Source organism: Lepidochelys kempii, chromosome 20 (genome assembly GCF_965140285.1).
Source record: "Lepidochelys kempii isolate rLepKem1 chromosome 20, rLepKem1.hap1, whole genome shotgun sequence".
NCBI lineage: Eukaryota > Metazoa > Chordata > Testudines > Cheloniidae > Lepidochelys > Lepidochelys kempii.
Window position 1 is genome coordinate 1933324 of NC_136399.1, and position 20635 is coordinate 1953958.

A 20635-nucleotide genomic window follows, 5' to 3' on the forward strand; every position below is an offset into this window, starting at 1 on the left:
CCCCTGTGGGCCCTTGGCGTGACCAGGAGCCGGGCCCTGACCCCTGTGGGCCCTTGGCGTGACCAGGAGCCGGGCCCTGACCCCTGTGGGCCCTTGGCGTGACCAGGAGCCGCGCAGTGACCAGGAGCCGGGCCCTGACCCCTGTGGGCCCTTGGCGTGACCAGGAGCCGGGCCCTGACCCCTGTGGGCCCTTGGCGTGACCAGGAGCCGGGCCCTGACCCCTGTGGGCCCTTGGCGTGACCTGGAGCCGGGCAGTGACCAGGAGCCGGGCCCTGACCCCTGTGGGCCCTTGGCGTGACCTGGAGCCGGGCCCTGACCCCTGTGGGCCCTTGGCGTGACCAGGAGCCGCGCAGTGACCAGGAGCCGGGCCCTGACCCCTGTGGGCCCTTGGCGTGACCTGGAGCCGGGCCCTGACCCCTGTGGGCCCTTGGCGTGACCAGGAGCCGCGCAGTGACCAGGAGCCGGGCCCTGACCCCTGTGGGCCCTTGGCGTGACCTGGAGCCGCGCCCTGACCCCTGTGGGCCCTTGGCGTGACCAGGAGCCGGGCCCTGACCCCTGTGGGCCCTTGGCGTGACCAGGAGCCGTGCAGTGACCAGGAGCCGGGCCCTGACCCCTGTGGGCCCTTGGCGTGACCTGGAGCCGGGCAGTGACCAGGAGCCGGGCCCTGACCCCTGTGGGCCCTTGGCGTGACCAGGAGCCGGGCCCTGACCCCTGTGGGCCCTTGGCGTGACCAGGAGCCGGGCCCTGACCCCTGTGGGCCCTTGGCGTGACCTGGAGCCGGGCCCTGACCCCTGTGGGCCCTTGGCGTGACCAGGAGCCGCGCAGTGACCAGGAGCCGGGCCCTGACCCCTGTGGGCCCTTGGCGTGACCTGGAGCCGCGCCCTGACCCCTGTGGGCCCTTGGCGTGACCAGGAGCCGGGCCCTGACCCCTGTGGGCCCTTGGCGTGACCAGGAGCCGTGCAGTGACCAGGAGCCGGGCCCTGACCCCTGTGGGCCCTTGGCGTGACCTGGAGCCGGGCAGTGACCAGGAGCCGGGCCCTGACCCCTGTGGGCCCTTGGCGTGACCAGGAGCCGGGCCCTGACCCCTGTGGGCCCTTGGCGTGACCTGGAGCCGGGCCCTGACCCCTGTGGGCCCTTGGCGTGACCAGGAGCCGCGCAGTGACCAGGAGCCGGGCCCTGACCCCTGTGGGCCCTTGGCGTGACCAGGAGCCGGGCCCCAAGACATGGGGGGGGGGGTCTCAGCGCTCCTCCCACCCGACCCGGCACATCCGCCCGCCGCTCTACCCACGCCCTTCTCTATGGTCTATACGCCCCAGCTCCCTTCAGCTCAGATCTCGCGAGATCGTCGACTTCCGCTGGGCGACCTTGTCCCGCCCCCCCCGCGCGCCTGATAGGCCGGAACGGCAGGCGGCCGGTGGGAGGGGCGGACAGCGCCGACCAATCAGTCACCGCAGCTCCTCCCTACGCCTTGCGTCGCCCTGGCCCCGCCTCCCTTGCTTCCGATTGGCTCGCTCTACGATCGACCCCGCCCCCCAGGCGGAGGCAGGTGGCCAATCAGCGCCCTTGGTATTTTACAAACCGGCGGGGAGCTGCAGCCTGGCCCCGAGCCGCTGGGCTGAGCGGGGCGGACGCAACCGAATCAACCGGGAGCAGGTGGGGTGGGGGAGTCCTGGGGGGCGGGGCCGTCCTGGGGGGCGGGGCCCTGGGCTTATGGGGGGGGGGCTCCCTGCCTCGGGGGAGCCCGGAGGGGGGTCCTGGGTTGGGGGGTCCCCGGCCTTAGGCTCCCGAGGTGGGGGCAGGAGAGGGGGGACCCCCGGGGGGTTCCTGGCATGGGGGGTGTTTGGGGATGAGGTCTCCATGGGGGGGCCCTGGGGTGGGGAGTAGGTGGGCACGGGGTGGGGTTCCCAGTTGTGGGGGGTCTCTGGGGGTGTCAGGCTTGGGGAGTGGGGGGGGCCCTGGCCTGAGGATGAGGGAGGCTGCCAGGTTGGGGGCAGTAGAGGGGGGGATCCCCCCCGGAGAGTGTGGGGATGGGGTGTACTTGGGGAATGCCTTGGGGTGGAGAGCATCCAGTGGGGGATCCCTGAGGTGGGGGCCTAGGAGGGGAGTTGGGAGAGGGGTTTCTGGGGGCTGTAGTGGTTGGATGGGTCCCTGGAGGGGTTTCCCTGTGGGGGGAGGTGGGGTTCCCTGAGAGCAGTGGGGTGGGGGAGTCTCTGGGCTGTTGCCCAGTAGGGGGCCCCCTGGGGACCAGCAGAGGGGGGGTATGGGTGGGGGGCAGTAGTGGATTGTGCAGAGCTGGGGCAGGGGACAATGTGGTGGGCCGCACGGAGGAGACGGTCGGGCAGAGGTTGCAAGTGGGTGCAAACTGCCGGGACTTGTTGGCCTCGGCCCTTGGGGTGTGGGTGAGCCTCCCCTGGGGCCGGGGCTGGTGGCGTTATGCACAGGGCAGAGAGCCTGTGGCTAGTGTTGACCCTTCACTAGCCGTGCAGCTCCCTGGCTGGGCCAGAGGTGATGGGCTCCGTGCGCCGCAGCATCAAATAGGCGAGTGAACTGGGGCAGACTCTGCAGTGGCCAGGATCCAGCCACACGGGGCATTGCTCTGGGCCTGTAGCCAGTCCCCAGCCGGCTCGGGAGGGAATTCCCCCTGGGCTAGTGCTGCCAGCTCAGGTCTAGCCAGGGGGCTGGACTTGAGGAGCCCAGCAGTGGGTCTCCTCTGGCGTGGTGGGGAGGTGGTTACACACTCTGCATGTTACACTCTCTTCAGCTCCTGGGAGCTTCTCTTCTGATGAAGTGAGCTGTAGCTCACGAAAGCTTATGCTCAAATAAATTTGTTAGTCTCTAAGGTGCCACAAGTCCTCCTGTTCTTTTTTTCTCTTCCTCCAAGTGCAAATGCCAGGAAAGGTGCTGCGGTGACTTTGCTTGGTGCAGCTGTCAAAAATGGCCCAGGTCGGGAAGAGTCCGGAATGGGCTTCCTTTGCCCACCCACCTCAGGGCAAATGGAAAGGGAGCTGCTCCCTGGACAGGAGTGAACCGCAGCTGGGAAAGGAGAACGAGCCGTCTGCCTGGGACGGGTCAGACACGCGGAGCCGCAGCAAGATCCCTGTCCTGTCCAAAAGCCGCCTGCCCCCGGACTTCCAGCAGCTGCACCAGGCCTGGGAGAGCCAGTTCCAGAAGGTGAATGGAGGGTGAGGGGCCAGCCTCGAAGCACCATTTGTTGGCTGGTCCCTGTGCTTGGGAGAGAGCTGCATGGAAAGAGGAGGAGAGAGGAGGAGAGAGCTGGGGCACGGCCGAGACACACAGCAAGGGCCTGCGCCACTGTGGAGTCTAGACCCCTATTTACCCCTCTTGGGTGTGGGAGCTGGTACGCTCGGCTCGCTTGGAATGTGCTGGCTTCCGAAACAGGGTGCTGGTGCCTATGTGCTCCCGCTGATCCACAGCCCCCTTTAACAGGGGCAGGGCAAACTCTGGTGCCTCAAGCCCCCGGGAGCGCGGCGTGAAGTGCCTTAACTGCCCAGCACATTGTTAGCAGATAATCTGACTCTGGTGCATCTGATCCTGGCTGGTACAATGTTCTAGCCGATGCCCCCTCTCCGGGTCATATGGCCACGGCTGTGATCCACTGGGAGCATCACTAAGAAGAGCCGGGGTCAGCTGGCAGGGTGCTCTGAGCCCCCCTTCCACTGGGATGCTGTGTTCCAAGGCACAAAATAGCCCACATTTCTTGTGCTGCAGCTTCGGGTGATTATAGCCTTGGAGCAACAAGGTGATCATAGGTTGTGGGGGCGTGCCCGTGGTTTGACACTAGTATGGGACCAAAATCTTTATTAAAACGAGAAAAGGGGATGTGTGGAGAAAGTGGTGGGTAAGAGCAGGGGAGACAAGCCCCTAGGTTCCGTAGCTGTCTTTGGGACAGGGAGTGTGGTGTAGTGGTTAGGACATCGGCTGGGAGTCAGGCCTCCTGGGTTCCATTCCCACCTCTGTGACTGATGTGTGATGTCAGGCAAGATGCTTCCCCGCCTAGTGCCTCAGTTTCCCCCTCTAATGGGGATGCATCTCTTGCTCCTTACGCTTATGGCAGTAGGTAGAGGACAGGCACGACGCACGGTGCCCCAAGCCGCGTCCATGCTTGTCACTGCGGTGTAGGTACGCCTGGCAGCGAAAAGCTCCGGCCCTGGGGAAAGGCTCTGGCAGCAGGGAGTCAGCAGGGTCCGACGCTCGGTAGCAGCGTAGACATGGGAGGTGCTGCTTGTGTGCACAAAGCCGTGTTGGGGTGTCCCCGGGGGCTCAGGTGTGGATGGCACTTGCCTCAGCTGGGTCTTGCTGTCTGTGCAGCTGTGCTCGTGGGGCGTGCAGCGTTCGCACTCTGCATGCCTTCATCTCCCAGGTGACTGCTTTTCTGCCCTGCCAGGGGAAGGCTGCCGGTAAGAAGCCCTGTCCGCAGACCTGTCCCTTTAACCTGGCCTGCAAAGGGGACAAGTTCCATATTGATATGGCTGCAGCCGCGGAGCTGCCGGCGGGATCCCCGGAGCTGCCGAGCAGAAGCCAGCCCGGAGGCCCCCTGGAGGAGATACACCTGGGGGCAGCAGCCCAGAAGACCCCGCCAGGCACCAGCCTCCCCAATGGCAAAGGTACCCGCTCTTGTGCTGAAAAGCCGTGCTGGTGCAGTCCCAGCCTCTGCCAGCAGGGGGCCCCAGGCTCCTTTCCTGACGTCTGTCTCCTGCTGTGATGCTCTCACATCTCACAAGCTAAGCAAGACTGAGCCTGGACACCGTGTGGATGGGAGACCTGGCGGGACAACTGGTTGCTGCAGGAAACTGTCCTGGCAACTTGTACTTGGGGGCTCTTCCCACTGACTCAGTGCTGGCCCTGGTCCCCCAGTGTGGGCCTGGGGTGCTTGGTTGCAGGAACAGGGTAGGGGGCTGCTGAGCACAGTCCCCTGGGGCGCGGTGCAATAGGAGCACCATCTTTCTGATGAGTGGTGAGGCCCAGGGACTGGCTACCTCTGCCAGGTGCCACGGCACATTTCCCAAATGCCCAGGCCCAGAACCCTGGCATTTCATTGGGCATTGGGCCACGTGTCCTAGCCCAGCTCCGGTAAGTGCATTCATTGCCCTGGCAATGTCAGCTGCCTCTGGGATTCTTTGCTGTCTAGCCCTGCAGCGGTGGCCGCGTTTCAGAGCGAGATGATCTTGTAAAGCATTTTGGGGTCCTTCAGGATGAAAGACGGGCTAAGATCACAGGATGTGGGGGGCCAAGCTACCTGTGGCTTAGTGGTCCCGTTTCGGCCCCATGACCACCGTGGTATCTCTTGCAGAAGTTGGCCCAGTGGAGTTCGTGGCTGACCCAGCGGCTTTGGCCAGCATCCTCTCCAATGTGGGGCTGGCAAACAGCACGCTGGGTGTGGCCAGGAAACCCAGCCTGGCCCGGCGGGTCCCTCTGAGGGGGAGCAGGGGCAACTCGGTCCACGCCAGCGGGTCTGCACGGGTAAGTCCTGTCATCCCGGGCCCAGCGGTGGAACCAGCTCCCTGCTTACACTGTGGCTGGCTGGCCCGCCCTGTTGTGGGTCCACCTGGCTCGCTCTGAGCCCTGGGGCCGGCACACAGTAGGGTCAGCACAGGTCCTGCGGTAGCTCATCAACTCGTGCTGATGGGCCATGGAGGGAGGGGACCCTTCTTTTAAAGGAACAGTGTTATGATGAAAACTATTAACAAATTGTCCTCCTTGTAAGCGGGGACAGGGGAGTGGGGGGCTTGGTGCCAGGACTCCTCCCAGAGCTGGGGCAGAACCCAGGAGAGCAGGGTCCAGTGGGCTAGGGCGAGGAAGGGCCTGGACACTAGGACTCCTGGGTACTACCCCCGATTCTGGGTGGAGAGTGGGGTCATGGAGGTGGGAGTCCTGGGTTCTATTCCTAACTGGCTATGTTGCCTCAGTTTCCCCATGTGTAAGAGGGAGATGACGGCCTCCTTTCTACGGTGGGCTGAGGTCTGAGCTCCTTTGTCTGTAAATTGCTTTGATGTCTCGAGGAAGTTCTGACTTCTCTGCTTTTCTCCTGAACACAGCGAGCTTGCAGCCCCCTCTCACTAGGGCTTTAGTAAGGGGTGGGTCAGGGACCCACTTTCCTAACTGGCCTTCCTGGCTGCTTCTCTCTTTCCCCCAGACTGTGCGTGGTTCCCTGTACGTGGCCTCGGGGACCCCTGCCTTGTGCCCGGATCCAGCCCGCACCTCCTGCTTCTCCCGGCTGGCAGCTAAAGGTACAGCCCCTGGCTCCTGCAGCTGGGGCCCGGGTGGCCCTGGGTAGGGTGGATGGTGCAATGCAGGAGCAGCTTCCCCAGAAGGTGACCTCTTGCTGCAGGAAGCTGCCTGCATGGGGGAGAAGGGAAGGGAGCCTGGCAGCATCTGCTGATCCTGGGCCCTTTGGCATCATTAATATAGTGTTGATTGCTCCCCGGGCCTGCTCTCGGCTCGCCGCCTGACTTCTGCCCTCTCTGCTCCGGCCCCCAGATGCAGCTCGTCGAGCCACACAGGATCCTGCTCAGCACCGTGGCCTGCTCCTTAAATCTCAGCAGATCCAGGCCCTGTCAGCGACACTGCGGGACTTGGGGTCCCGTGCCCAGCCCGCGGTGAGTGCTGGCTGGCTCCAACCTTCCTCTCTGCCTGGCTAGAGATGCCATCGGAGGGCAGTGGGACACCCACAGGGTTTGGAGGGGCTGCACTAAGTCCCAGCTCCAGCTGGCAATGCTTTACTGCAGAGGGGCCGGTGCTGGAGGGGGCTGTCTGCCTCCAGTGCTTAAGGAGGCACCCTGGGGCTGGCAGCTGGGAGGGGCCTCGGGGGGGTGGGGGAGGGTGCAGGGGACTCCTCGTATTAGCCTCGTTCCCTGCGCAGCCCACGGCACTGGGTTCCTCTGCTCCAGAACCCGCCCTAGTCCACACCTGGCCTGGGCCAGCTGCCGCGACTGGTGCCTGCCACTCCCGCGGCCCCTCAGGGTGAGTCACCATGGGGCTGGATGCGTTCCGTGGGTGATGGGGTGCCCATCTCCAGGGTGGCTCGGATGCTCCAGTTCCTTCAGTTGGGGGCAGGGCGCTGTGGGTACCATGTGCCTGCCCAGCCCCCCTTGAACCAGGTTTCTCTCGGCGCCAGGGGCACCCCGCTCTGCAGAGACTGGGCGCAGGGGCGAAGGAGGCATGTCGCGGGCGCCCGCGTCCCATTGCAACGGCGATGCAGAGTGAACCAGCCAAGAGCCAGGAAGCCGGTGGAACCAGGGACCAGTCCAGCAATGGCAGGCCGGGGTCCTTGAGCGATGGCAAAGGGGGCAAGGCTGGCACTGGGGGGCAGAGTGCAGCCCACAGGTGACAGGGGAGCGCGCCATTAACGGGTACGGGGGAGGAACATACCATTAACCGCCCATCGCAGCTCTCGTGGCTCTGTGATCGGCTGGAGGTGCACAGCGTGTACCTGGCATTCCCAAGGAGTATCTGCAGCCAGCACTGGCCATGTTGTGTCATCTGGAGCCAGGTTATGATGGATTATACGGGGGGCCCTGTGCTGACACCCGGCCAACTCTCTACACACACCTCTGCCCCCTGCTGGGATCCTGAGCCGGAGGGGCAGGGGAGGGGAGGCAGGGGAGCCTGGGAATCGGGTGGCAAACAGTGCCCTGCACCTGCCCGAGTCGGCAGGGGTGGGGAATGAGCAGCCCCTGTTTTCTCTGCTTCAGCAGCAGTTCACCCTCAAGGACGGATCCCATGGGAGCATCAGAGACAGGTAAGATCCCATGTCCCGTAAGCCTGGAATAGATCCCAGGAGTCCTGACTCCTGCTTTAACTCACCAGACCCCACTCCCCTCCCAGAGCTGGGATAGAACCAAGGAGTCCTGACTCCCCTGCCCAGCCCAGCCCAAATTCCATCTTGTCTTATGAGTGATGCAATGTCGGGCACTTCCACAGGCTACCGTGATGCCCTTGTCGTGCCTCCCCGGTCCCCGCCCCCCATGGCTGATGACCAGGCTTGGAGGGGTTAGATTGATATCAGTCAGTGTCAGGACGTGTGTTTCACTGGAATCCACGAACACACCACCCATTGGAAGCATGGCCAGCCAGAGCCGCCATCCAGCCCTTCCTTGGCAGGGCTGGGCGTGTGATGTCCATAGTTTGTGTTTTAAGCATTATAACCGTTTTGAATCTCAACATGTACTGTCTCCGCTCCGCTATTTTCAGAGCTGCAGGGTCAGACCATTTAAATCGCTGGAAATAGGGAAAAACGCTTAAAAACATTGACGTTAGCCATCAGAAATGTAAACCAAACCAGACTCCTACCGAGCCAGTTGCTGACAGTCTCCTCTCCCCCGTCCCTGCAGAGGAGTTCGTGCCAGACCTGGATGCCCTGGCCAGCGTCCTCTCCAACGTGGGACTGAGCCACGCTGCCCTGGGGCCCACGGGGAAGCTCAGTCTGGCTCGGAGGGTGCCAGTGAAGGGGCTGCGGGGCGTCCCGCCCTCCACTCAGGGGAGCCCCACGGTGAGCTGTTCAGGGGTCTCGAAGCCTGGCCTTGTGGCTTGGTCCTTGTTGGGGCAGCTGGTGCTGGGGGCACTGCCTCTGCCCGGCGCTTTGTGAGATCCACACCCGGGGAGCTGGCACCAGTGGGGCAGGAGGAGGGTATCTGGTCCCAGGATTCCAGCAGCTGGGCTGGCCCCTCCAGCCGTAGCTTGGCCCAGCCAGTGCCTGCGGTGATGGGGTTAGGTGCAGCCCCGGCTGCTGAGAGGTGGGCAGGGTAGCAGCAGCCCAACACAGGGGTTTGGGGTGTGCCTGGCCCTGGCCTCTGGCCCACAGGGGCTCAGCACCCTGCCCTTGCCATCTGCAGAGCAGAGGGGGCTGAGGTGGCCTTTTCTCTCCCCCTCAGGGCAGCAGAACCTCGCTGCTGAGACCTCAGATCAGCGTCCCCCCAAAGGGCGACTTCGGCCACGCCTCCTGCTACTCCACGCTGGGACTTAAAGGTACAGACCCCTCCCCTGCTCCTGGGATCCAGCGTGGGGGGTGGGAGCAGATGGGGGAGGGTCTGTTTGTGCTTGGGCTCTGGGGGTTCCTTTTTATGCACGAGCCACAAGTCCTGGGGGTGGGGGGGAATTGGTGCCAGGGTTCACTGCCTTCAGCCTCCCCTTCTCTCCAGGTGCTGAGGCCCTGGATGGCCTCCAAGCAGCCCAGCTGGCTGGCACGCCCAGGACCCGGGAGATCAGCCGCTCTTCGCCCTTTGGCTCCGCCAGGAGGGTGCCCGTCACGCAGCCCCAGTCCCTGGTTTGTACCCTTGGGCGGGGCAGAGGGTGGGAATCTCCTCAGGGAGGGGTTGGTCTGAGCAGCTCCTGTCACCCGGACCTGCCCTCTGCTCAGCTGGTCCCCACCCTCACCAAACATGACCCATAGATGGGACCCAGGCATTCCCTGGGGTCTGCCTAGGAGTTAGAGCCGGGGGGCTGGGAGCCAGGACTTCTGGGTTCTGTCCCCAGCTCGGGAAGGGGAATCTAGTGGGTTGGGTGAGGCTGGGAGCCAGGACTCCTGGGTTCTCTCCTTGGCTGTGCTGCACTCACTGGTCCCTCCCCTGTCTGTGAGGCAGGGGCCTGCCAGGCTGGGCCCTGTTCAGCCCTGCCTGGGGTCTGTGTCCACAAGTCCTAGGATGGACTCACTACGAGTCCTAGGATGGACTCACTGCAGCGCCTGGCTCTCCAACCAGGGGAGCCCAAAGAGAGCCTGGCCAGTCCGTGCAGGGTCTGTTCCCTGGGGTGCGGGGCGGGGGCAGCCCCAGTGAGACCCAGCCCCATGCGCTGGGCGCTGTCCACATGAAACCTTCTCCCTTCGCAGCGCCGTACCTGCTTCTCCACCCGCCGCCTGGCCGTCTTCCCCCGCACGCCCCGCACCGAGGGGGCCCTGGACAAGCGCCCGGCACAGGGAGTGCTGCAGGTGGGTGGGAATGGGGCTTTGGGGGGCAGGAACAGGGACAGATCAACTTGGTTCCAGGGTGCTGTGCCTGGATGTGGGAGGGACCTGGCTCCTGGGCTGTTGGGGAGCAGTGGCCCTGCTCAGGGTCTGAGGGGTGGGGTGCCCCCTTGCTGACAGGCAGGCTCAGGGCTCTGCCAGCCCTTGCCTCCCCAGAGCTCGCTGTCCAAGCCCCAGAACAAGCCGGGCTTCTGTCTGCAGGGGTGGTGGCGGTGGCTACATCCCATTGCCTGTAGGCCTTCGCTGACCCCGTGTTCCCATTTCTAGACCCCAGCCAGGTGGGCCGGCGGCCTCTCCCCGGAGCCCAGAAGCCCTGACCCCGATGAGACAGTCCTGCCCTTGGTGAGTGCCCTGGGGCTGCGGGGGCGTGAGGAGACCCAGCCGGGGGATTCCTTCCTTTGGCCAAATGCCAGCTGAGCCCATCCCACTCTGGGACAGCAGCCCTGGGAGGGGAAGGGGCTGCAGTGGGGTCTGACCGATGTCTTGGGGGCTGTGTGACTTCCCCCCTCCAGGATCCTCTATCCTAGCTGAATTTGGGCCCCCCCATGGCAAAGAGCATGGGGTGGGGTGCTGAGTGGGGGTTGGAATTGGACCGTCCTGCAGCTTCTGTGGGGAAGATCATTCCGTGCCCCCACCCCCCGGGAAGGGCCTGGGCTGAGCTCGGGCGGGGGCCCTGCAAGCGGGGAGGGGGTTCCGTGCTGGGTCTGGTCCCACGCCCCTGATGGTGCCTCCCCCCAGGAGAAGATCGTGGTGCGGCTCTTCGGGGACGGGGAGAGCCAGGTGGCCACAGAAGCATCAGTGAGGAAAGCGCTCGCCTGGCCTGGCGAGGGGGGCAGCAAGACGCAGGTAGGAGGGGGGGCCTGGCTCGGTCCTGCAGGCATGGGGGGGAGCCCCCAGTCTCCTGGGGGCAGCATGGCCTGAGAGGCCAGCGTGGTGGTGAGGATAGGGTGGGCTCCCTTGGATACTGGGGGGGCTGGGCTGGGGGGGTCCTGTTCTGACTCTCTCTCCTCCCGGCAGTGCATCGAGTTCCTGGCCCGGCTCCTGCGGAAGGAGGTGGAGGGGGCGGGCGGCTCCTCCAGCCTGGATGACCTCCAGAGCCTGCTGGCTGCCTGTGCCCCGTCGCCCAGGCCCCCCCGCACGCCCCCTCCCCTGCCAGAAGCTGGCAGCAGGCTGAAGCAACTCCCCTCCACCTCTTCGTGCCAGGACCCTGCCAGCAGGGCAATGCCCCCGGCCAGCTCTGCGGCCTTCCCTGCGGCGGGCACCACGCTCACCTTCTCCTCCCAGCGGCCCGTCTGCTCCCACCCTCTCATCCACTCCCTGAGGTCCCCCACCGCCAGCGGGGGTGCTGCAGGTAGGACATGGCTCCTTCACCCCGTCACCGAGTGCCCCCAGGGGCTACAGGGCTTCTTTGGACCCCCCTGTCCCCGTCCCCATCTGCTGGCTACCTGGCTACTGAGCTGATGGGAAATGGCCAATAGGGGGCGCTGCCTCCAATCCAGCCCCGGGGTGTTCAGGTCTCCATTTCTGCAGCCCCTGTGGCTGGCCAGACCCGGGGGGAACCGGACGGACTGCGGGCTCCAGGCCCCCGGGTGGCTCACGTTCCCTCTCGCCTGCAGGGGCCAGGGCTGCCCCTGCAACATCCCCCTCCCGCGTGGCCCTGGTGAAGCAGCGGTTCAGGGACCTGCTCCGCGCCCCCCAGCGCTTCCAAGAGGCCTGCCTGGACGACGAGTGTGCCTTCTACATGGGCCGGCCCCCTGGCAGCCAGGCCCCGGCCCCCCGCTGCTGCACGGACCCTGTGGCCACGCTGCTGGAGGCCCGGGAAACCACAGTGAGTCGCTGGCTCTTCCCCCTCAGTGTCTGTTCCCTGGGGTCTCCGGCATTTGAGGGGTGGGGGCTGAGCCCTGGTGCCAAACCAACTGGTCCCTGGGGAAAGAAGAACTGAATCAGGACTCCTGGGTTCTCTCCCAGACTCTAGTGGGTTTGGTGGGGGGGGGTGGGGGGACCAGGACTCCTGGGTTCTCTGCCTGGCCCTGGAAGAAGGAGCTAGTGGTTTAGTGAGGCGGATGCTGGGAGCCAGGACTCCTGCTTTCCAGTGCCCTCTCCTCCCCATGCTTGGCATAGGGCCCAGAACTCCTGGGTCCCAGCTGTGGGCACTGGGAGGGGTGGGGGGGGGCAGCGTATGTCATGAGATGAGATCCCAGCCTCAGTCTCTCCCCTCCAGCACTTTATCCCCATCGTGCAGCCGGCACCTGGTGGCCCCCCAGGGGAAGCCAGGAGTTCCCTACAGGCAGCCCTGCCGCTCCAGCCCTTGAGATGACGGAGGGGAACCAGACCCGCTTGAGCTGGTGCCCGCCCAGGTCCTGCCACAGATCTGCTCCCCACTGGCAGTCATGGCAGGGGCTCCCCCCCCCCCCAGCACAGGTGGGGTCTGGCATGCCCCCCACCTGTGTCCCATGCCAATGGATGGGCCGGGCGGGCACCTCCTGTTCTTCGTTCCAGGGGCACATCGGTGGCACCGGGCGGGTCCCACGTCACCCTGGCCAGTCCAGGACTCCTGACCTGAGGGTGGCTTCTGTAGCCAGCCCCCCCGCCCCGAACCCCTTGCTGGAGACGCCACCTTGAGCGCTGGGGGGCGAGCAAGGCAGCCTCTGGCGCCCCCTACTGGCGTCTGCCCAGCTGCTGCTCAGGCCAGGCCTGTCACATCACCTGCGTACCGGAGCTCCCAGACCCGCCAGCTGCCGCTAGCCTGGATCGCGGCCTCTGCGCCTTCCCGTGTGATCTGCAGGCACGTCAGTGACCCCTGCAAAGTCTCTAGGACCTCCCTGGGCCTAGCCCCGCCTCGGCCCCTCTATTTATTACGAGCCCAAAGCCCGGGGGGCTGGGAAGCAGCAAACTCGTTTTGAATGACGAGCTGTCTGTTACTATGGCACCCTAATAAAGTATTGTTTACACTTGGCTGCTGTTGTAGGTCTCCTGTTTTGCTATAGGCCCTACAAGCTCTGTAACAATCATGCACCCTTATCCCACCACCTAGATACTTAAGAACTGCCTAGGGGAAACTGAGGCACCCTTCTCTCTCCCAGGGCCAAGCCGCAGGCTCCTCTCCCCCGAGACTGCTCGCTGCAGTCCGCAGGGGGCCCCCATTACTGCACCATCCTTCTCGCTGGTCACGCACTCCCAGGGGTTAACCACCCCCCGAAACCGCTCCTCTCTGAGCCTTCAGCACTCCTGGTCCTTGTCAATCCCCCTTCGTTTTACTGCTCCCCTGTCACTTACTGCAGGAAGCGCCATCCGCGGGGTCAGTACATCCCACTGCTGCCACCAGCTGTCACGGAGTCCCCGAGCGAGGCTCTGGCCCTGCTTCCCAACAAACCCAGGCAGGACTCTGGGGGAGTCTCCTTTCTGTGAGCAGCCTGTCTTCAGGACACACAGCTTCCACCTTCCTGGGTCTGACCTCGGAGCATTCAGCCTCCTCTGCCCCTCCGTGTGCTTCCCCCAGCGAGTCCGCCCAGGCGGGGTCCTGGGGAAGCCAGAGGGTCCTGCCCCCCAACTCCGCAGTCAGACATGACTCTCAACCAGCCAGTAACACAGAAGGTTTATTAGATGACAGGAACATGGTCTAACACAGAGCTTGTAGGTGCAGAGAACAGGACCCCTCAGCGGGGTCCATTTTAGGGGGCAGTGAGCCAGACAACCCCGTCTACACTTCACTCTATGTCCCAGCCAGACCCAACCTGCCTCCCCCTCCAGCCCCTCCTCTGGGCTTTGTCCCTGTCCCTGGACAGGAGGTCACCGGATTCCTTTGTTCTCCAACCCTTTAGCTCTCACCTTGCAGGGGGGAAGGGCCCAGGCCATCAGTTGCCAGGAAACAGGGTGTCGGCCATTCTCTGTGTCCAGACCCCTGCACACCCCTGCCCTCTAGGACTCTGCAACGATCATACACCCTTACCCCACCACCTAGAGACTTAAGAACTGCCTAGGGGAAACTGAGGCACCCCCACACTATTCAGAGGAAACATTAAGAACAGTCCTGCTTCGTCACAGGTGGTTACACTTCCAGTGGCTTCGCAGCTGCGCCCCTTCCATAACAGCCCGGCCCCTGGAGCAACGGGGCTGCAGGAGCTGCTTCTAGGGTGGAGCACAGCTGCTGTTCAGCAGCCTCCCCGAGCTAAGAGCAGGGGTGAGGGGAGTGGGAGGGCATCTGATCCCCCTGCTGGGTCCGGGGAAAATGCCTGGTAAGGGCAGGCTCCTGCCTCTGCCCAGAGCTGGCTGCACTTAGCAGGGCCTGGGTTTTGGCAGATCTCGCCTGTTGAGGGGAAGCTGCTGTAGCAGCCCCTGGCTGGGCGTTTAGCGGGGTAAGTTACTGCCAGGAATGAGGGGCAGCAACCTGGGGGGTCTGTGCTGGCAGAGCTCCCTGGGGGTGTCTCAGGCGAAGGGTGGGCCTGGCAGCCAGCTGTCTGGGCTGGGCGAGGGCAGAGAATGTGAGCATGGCACTGGGAGAGCTGGGCCTAGGACTCCTGGGTTCCATTCTCATCTCTTCCCCTCCCTGCCGCCCCCCCGCCTCACTTTCCCCACCTGTAAAACCGGGAGGATCCCAACCCCATCCTGGGGGAATAATGAACCCAGGCTCATCAGAACAGCCACAGGAGGTGGGGGAATACCCTCCCTGTGCCCAAAGGGGAAACTGAGGCAGAGACGCACAGTGAGTTGTCTGAGTCCACAGGAGAGCCGCAGTCCGTCTCAGTTTGTGTGGCATGGTGTCCCCTCCTCCACCCCGCGCCTGCCTGGGAAGGGAGGGGGCTGGGCTCTGAGAGCATTGTTCACCAGGAATCAGTGTGTCCCTAGGGGCTGCCCTGAACACCCCCATGCATCCTCCTGCCCCCGCACTGGTCCCTGCCGGGCTCCCTCACCTCCACAACCCCGGACTGCCCAAGCAGGCAGGGCCGAGAGCTTTCAGAAACTTTCCTGTGCAACCCCCAGCTCCTCCACAACCCACGGAGGGGGGTCCCACTGCCCCAACCCAGGTTCACCCAGGGGCCACCCTGCCAGCGCAGGGAAGGAGAAAGTGGGGGCCAGACCCAGCACCCCGGCAGGGGAGGAGAAAGGGAGACCCTGGGCTGGGTGAGAGAAAGGAGAAGGGGGGACACAGCCTCTGGCAGGGGGGAGATGAGGGTTGCAGGGTGTCCCTGAAAGGGAGCGGGCTGGGAGGGTGGTGACCCTGGTGTCACGGAGTGTGGGGGAGTCCAGGCCCTGCACCCCTCTTCCTGGGATTCACTGAGACTCTCAGCCAGCCAGTAAAACAGAAGGTTTATTGGACAACAGGAACACAGTCCAAAACAGAGCTTATGGGTACACCCAGGACCCCTCAGTCGAGTCCTTCTGGGGGAGCAGGGAGTTTAGACCCCAGCCCTGGGGCTCCCTGCGTTCCTCCACCCAGCCCCACATTGAAACTAAACCCCCCCAGCAGGCTCCCTCCTGCAGCCTCTGTCCACATTTCTGGGCAGAGGTGTCACCTCCCTGTCCCCCTCCTGGCTCAGGCGACAGGCTCTCAGGTCTCCCATCCCCAGGGCACATTCCCAGGTCAACACTCCCCCCTCCCTGCTGCGTCACATCCTCACACCTGGGCCGCATGGTGGGAGGGGTTGGGGGACTGCAGGGGGCTCCTGGGGCAGCACCCAGGGACCCCAGATCAGGACCAGACCCGAACGCAGAGCAGAGCGCGGCCCTGGCCCAAACCGCCTCCAGTCCCAGCCCTGTAACATGGGCTGGTGGGCACGTGCCCCCCCCATTTATCCATTCTGCCTCCCCTCGCCCAGGAGTGGGTGGTTGATGGGGGGTGGGAGCTGGTTTGGGGGGAGGAAACGGACACCAGAAAAGTGAACTCCTGTTGAATGGCGGGGCCCAGGCCTGTCTCAGCGCCGCCTTCCCAGCCTGATTTGCCGATTACCGGCGTCCCGGGGGGGCGGGCGGGGAGCTCATTACAGGCGGGCGCCGCTGGGCAGCATCAGCGCGGTGACAGGGCCAGCCGGCACAGACGTGTGCGGGGGGGGGGCGGTACTGGGCCCGTGTGTGCACGCGGCCTGTCTGCCTGCACACGCGTGTGCACCGTGAGCGTCACCGCCCGGGGGGACCGATGGGCTGCAGATAGCACACAGCCAGCGGTGTCTTTGCTGACGTGCTGCAGACATGGTGGGGGGCAGGCAGGGCCCGCCGGGGCACCACGCGTGCATGGCGCTGTCATGGCCACTAGGCAGGGCCCGCCGGGGCACCACGCGTGCATGGCGCTGTCATGGCCACTAGGCAGGGCCCGCCGGGGCACCACGCGTGCATGGCGCTGTCATGGCCACTAGGCATGTCCCGCCGGGGCACCACGCGTGCATGGCGCTGTCATGGCCACTAGGCAGGGCCCGCCGGGGCACCACGCGTGCATGGCGCTGTCATGGCCACTAGCAGGGCCCGCCGGGGCACCACGCGTGCATGGCGCTGTCATGGCCACTAGGCAGGGCCCGCCGGGGCACCACGCGTGCATGGCGCTGTCATGGCCACTAGGCATGTCCCGCTGGGGCACCACGCGTGCATGGCGCTGTCATGGCCACTAGGCAGGGCCCGCTGGCAGGGGGATGCACGGGCGGGGCTGGGATACAGACACGACATGTGTGTAACGTGACTGGAGCACGGGTGGCCAGGCCACGCTATGTGCATGCAGACAAACGTGTGCGGGCAGGCATGCTCCCCGTTCAGCGCAGGCTGGGGGCGGCCACACTACTCCCCCCCCCGCCCCCCACCCAGACGCAGGGTTGCATACGGCGCATGGGGGGCGCACAAGGGGCCCAGCTGCTGGTGTGTGACCCGAACTCTCCTAGCAGGACACTGCCTCCCCATAACCGGCACAGGGGGGCACTGCACCCCCCCAGGCTGGGTGGCGGTGGGGGTGGGGGTTACTTTGGGGGGCAGTTTGCAGGGTGAGCAGGAGAAACAGCAGGGCTCAGAGCTGCCAAAGCCCAGGGGTGCTCAGTGCAGGATGTGGGGTGCGTCAGACAGTATTGGGGGGGGGAGTCTGGGGAGAGCCGTGCCTGAGTGCCCCATCTATGCCTCTCCTCTTTCACCACCATCAAAGCCCCCGGTCCCCTCCCCATGGGTGCCCCCGCATCTGGCCAGGGTGGGATCGAGGGGGGATCTTGTGAAAAACACCCCAGTGAGATGCACGCCCATCCCTGTGCAATGTAGCTGGTGCTCAGCTGCCTTGCCCCACCCCAGCAGTGGCTGCATTTCCGCCCTGGGTGGGTGAGCCCTGTGAGGTGATGCACCATAGCTGTATGGCACCCCTACCCCACATGCAGGGGCGCACACATACCCACAGACACGTGCACTGGCCAATGTGGTTAATTAACACTAATTGGCCAAGCAAAGGGGCTGGAATTGGAGATGAGGCTGGGAAAAGATTTCCTATAGCTGTGATCACCCTGACAGCAGTGCCCTGGTGGGAGCCCAGCACTGTGAACTTCCCCACAGCAGTGTCCTGGACTCAGGACTCCGGTGTTGCAAGCTTCCTGACAGCAGTGCCCAGGACCTCAGTGCGGTAAACTTCCCAACAGCAGTGCCCTGTGTGTGCCCTTCCCTGCAGATGTGTTGCTCCTTGGCGAGGACTCCTTGGGGTCAGAGAAGGGGAGGTGAGGTGCCCCAGACCCTGGGGAAACAGAGAAGCCAGGAGAGGCCCCTGGCTGGGGCTGGCAAAGAAGGCGTTAAAGTGCCGGGGGTGGAGAGGCCATGAGCATTCCTGGGCCAGGGAAGGAGCCAGGATCCTGGAGCAGGGACTTGGTGACACATGTTAAATGCATCCACGGGGGAAGGGGAGGGCAGGCCTGTAGCAAGGAAGGGGTTAACGAGAGGGGTCACGCCCAGGCCCAGAACCCCCTTGGCCTCAGCCTCTGGCACCCTCCAACCCGCCACATCCTGGGTGCTGGCTTCTGTTACAGCCCAAAGATCCCAGCTGGCCCCATGCGCAGCAAGGGAGCTGGTGCCCACGGGCGGGGCTGGGACCCAGCATTGCAGCTCAGGTGATCGTCCCTCCCTTCGGGGCTCCAGCTGGAGGCGGGATCCTCCTTCGCTTCCCAGCAGCATTGCAGTGTGGCTGTTGACCCGCCGCTGTGCCTCACCCCAGAGGTGGCTGCAGATCAGTGGTGGGTGAGTGAGCCCCGTGCATGACTGCATTGTGGCAACAGAGAAAACCCCTCCAAAGTGCGAGTCCAAAACCAGAGTGTTTTAATGGCGGATCAAACACAGAGCCTGGCGATCGGAGACATGGGTTCATGGGGCCCCTGGTGTGAGCGGCCCCGGGGGGGTTAATCGCAGCGAAGTGCCCCGGCCCCTGGACAGTTCGAACAGGTCACTGCACAGCTCCCTCCCGCGGCCCGTGGTCGGTGAGTGGCCAGCACATGGGGCTTGCATGCAGGGGGCAACGTGCGTGTGCGCAGAAGAGCAATGCTGCCCCAGTGAGGAATAGCTTCCACCAGGGGGTGACCTTTCTGAGTGTGCAAAGGAGGCGGGGCAGGGTGGGGAATGGGGGGAGGGGAGCAGGGGGAGGAGAGCCGAAGGCTGGGTGAGACTGAAATGAGGGGTGGCTGGGGTGATGGGGGGTGAAGGGGAAAGATGGATCGAGGAGGGGGAATTGGAGAACACCCCGTGCATGTGCAAACATACTTGCACACGTGCGTGCAAACACCTGCACATCCCCCTGCTGCGCATCCGTGTGTGCTCACTCAGACACGTGCCTGCAAAGCACCCACGTGATACGCACACGCCCTGCCACACTCACGGGGCAGAAAGAGCCAGCCCAGGTCTCTGGCGGGGAAGAGCCACGGGGGTGGCTGGGGCTGGCGGTTCGCTGGTGGGCGGGCGAGAGTGGGGCAGTGATCAGGGGTGTTTCTGCGGGTATGTGCGGGTCTGGGAGGATCTGACGGGGGATGTGGGGTGTACGCTGGAACAGTTGTGGGGTGCAGTGGGGTTTTGCAGTGATGCTGTGTGTGTGATGGGGGAACGGCAGTGGGGGGCTGTGGGGGTGTTGTGTGTATGGGGGAGGGGAACTGCAGTGGGGGGCTGTGGGTATGGAGGAGGGGAATGGCTGTGGGGGGGCGAGGGGTGTTGTGTGTATGGGGGAGGGGAAAGGCAGTGGGGGGGGGTATCGCAGGGGTTTGGCCGCGGCCCGGCTCTGACCCAACCATCTTGTTTCTTTGCTCGCTAGGAAGATGCTGGGGCGGAGTCTGGGCATTGCCCTTGTGGCACAGGCTCCCTGCCCCACCCACACAATACAGCCCCCACCCCCTGTGACAAAGCAGGACTGTTCTTAATGTTTCCTCTGAATGGTGTGGGGGTGCCTCAGTTTCCCTTAGGCAGTTCTTAAGTATCTAAGTGGTGCGATAAGGGTGTATGATCCTTGCAGAGCCCTAGAGGGCAGGTGTGTGCAGGGGTCTGGACACAGAGAATGGCCGACACCCTGTTTCCTGGCCACTGATGGCCTGGGCCCTTCCCCCCTGCAAGGTGAGAGCTCAAGGGTTGGAGAACAAAGGAATCCGGTGACCTCCTGGCCCGGGAAAGGGACAAAGCCCAGAGGAGGAGGGGCTGGAGGGGGAGTCAGTTTGGGGCTGGCTGGGGACGAGGAGTGAAGTGCAGACGTGGTTGTCTGGCTCACTGCCCCCCAAAATGGACCCGGCTGAGGGGTCCTGTTCTCTGCACCTGCAAGCTCTCTTTTAGACCATGTTCCTGTCGTCTAATAAACCTTCTGTTTTACTGGCTGGCTGAGAGTCCCGTCTGACTGCGGAGTTGGGGGGCAGGACCCTCTGGCTGCCCCAGGACCCCGCCTGGGCGGACTCACTGTGGGAAGCCCACAGAGGGGCAGAGGAGGCTGAATGCTCTGAGGTCAGACCCAGGAAGGGGGAAGCCGGGTGAGCTGTGTGTCCTGCAGACAGGCTGCTCCCAGAGAGGAGACTTCCCCAGAGTCCTGCCTGGCTTCATAGGGAGCAGGTCCAGAGCATCGCCCAGGGACTCTGTGACACCCCCGACTAGCCATGGGGGCAGAGGGAAGCCCCCCACTGCAGTAGGCAGCTGTGATGGGGGAGACCCCTGGCCCAGCCAGGCCCATCTCTCTATTACTCCAGAGAGACTCGGATCCTCCCGCTCCCAAAGGCTGGCTGGGAGGGGGACTCTCCATCGGCCCTTAGCCATACAGGGTCTATGACACACGCTCGAGCAGCTCCAATGGCCTCCAGCAGGGGCAGTGGAGAGATTATGTACAGACAGGCGCATGTCAGCCAGTTGATAGGACACGAGACCATTTCTTGGGCAATACCCAGTGGGCAACCCCCTGAAGTCTATATATCGTAATATCTAGGGCTGCCCCACAACCCTTCATGCAAGAGACTTGTGGGGCTGCAAATGGTGACAGAGTATAATCTGGGGAGAAGAGATGAGGGGTAGGAGGGGTTCTCCCCACTTTGGGGTCTGGGGGGCCTCTGTACAAGGGTAGTGAGCTGTGGGGGGAGCTGGGATGCTCAATTCGTACCCCAATGCTAGGGAGAAGGCAGGCTTCTCTCCTGCCCCTGGGGGTGTCTGGCGGGGGCGGGGGCAGGGGGTAGGATCTGAGCAGAGGAGGAGGCGAGA

The 20635-nt window shown here is 64.3% G+C and overlaps 1 protein-coding gene across 5 annotated transcripts; it reads left to right on the forward strand.

Moving 5' to 3' along the window:
* Positions 1–1580: 1580 nt before the first annotated feature.
* On the forward strand, positions 1581–12934 carry TROAP (trophinin associated protein). 5 transcript variants are annotated; one of them, XM_073318814.2, is made up of 17 exons: positions 1581–1653; positions 2882–3171; positions 4382–4625; positions 5312–5481; positions 6155–6248; positions 6499–6617; positions 7136–7344; positions 7713–7759; positions 8352–8509; positions 8892–8985; positions 9159–9283; positions 9845–9943; positions 10247–10321; positions 10718–10825; positions 10997–11330; positions 11596–11807; positions 12479–12934. In XM_073318814.2, the coding sequence occupies exons 2-17, from the start codon at positions 2935–2937 to the stop codon at positions 12599–12601; spliced, it is 2448 nt and encodes an 815-aa protein (XP_073174915.2). In that variant the 5' UTR covers positions 1581–1653; positions 2882–2934; the 3' UTR covers positions 12602–12934. The 5 variants fall into 5 exon arrangements, with proteins under 5 accessions (XP_073174915.2, XP_073174916.2, XP_073174917.2 ...); XM_073318815.2 differs by having other exon boundaries at positions 7716–7759; XM_073318816.2 differs by having other exon boundaries at positions 4406–4625.
* The last annotated feature ends 7701 nt before the right edge of the window (positions 12935–20635 follow it).

Excerpts from the sequence above, each read along its gene's own strand:
- TROAP (XM_073318814.2), top strand. The coding sequence starts at position 2,935 with ATGGCCCAGGTCGGGAAGAGTCCGGAATGGGCTTCCTTTGCCCACCCA. Across the intron at positions 4,626-5,311 it reads CAGCCTCCCCAATGGCAAAG|AAGTTGGCCCAGTGGAGTTC; the intron begins GTACCCGCTCTT and ends TATCTCTTGCAG. Across the intron at positions 11,808-12,478 it reads TGGAGGCCCGGGAAACCACA|GGGCACATCGGTGGCACCGG; the intron begins GTGAGTCGCTGG and ends TCTTCGTTCCAG.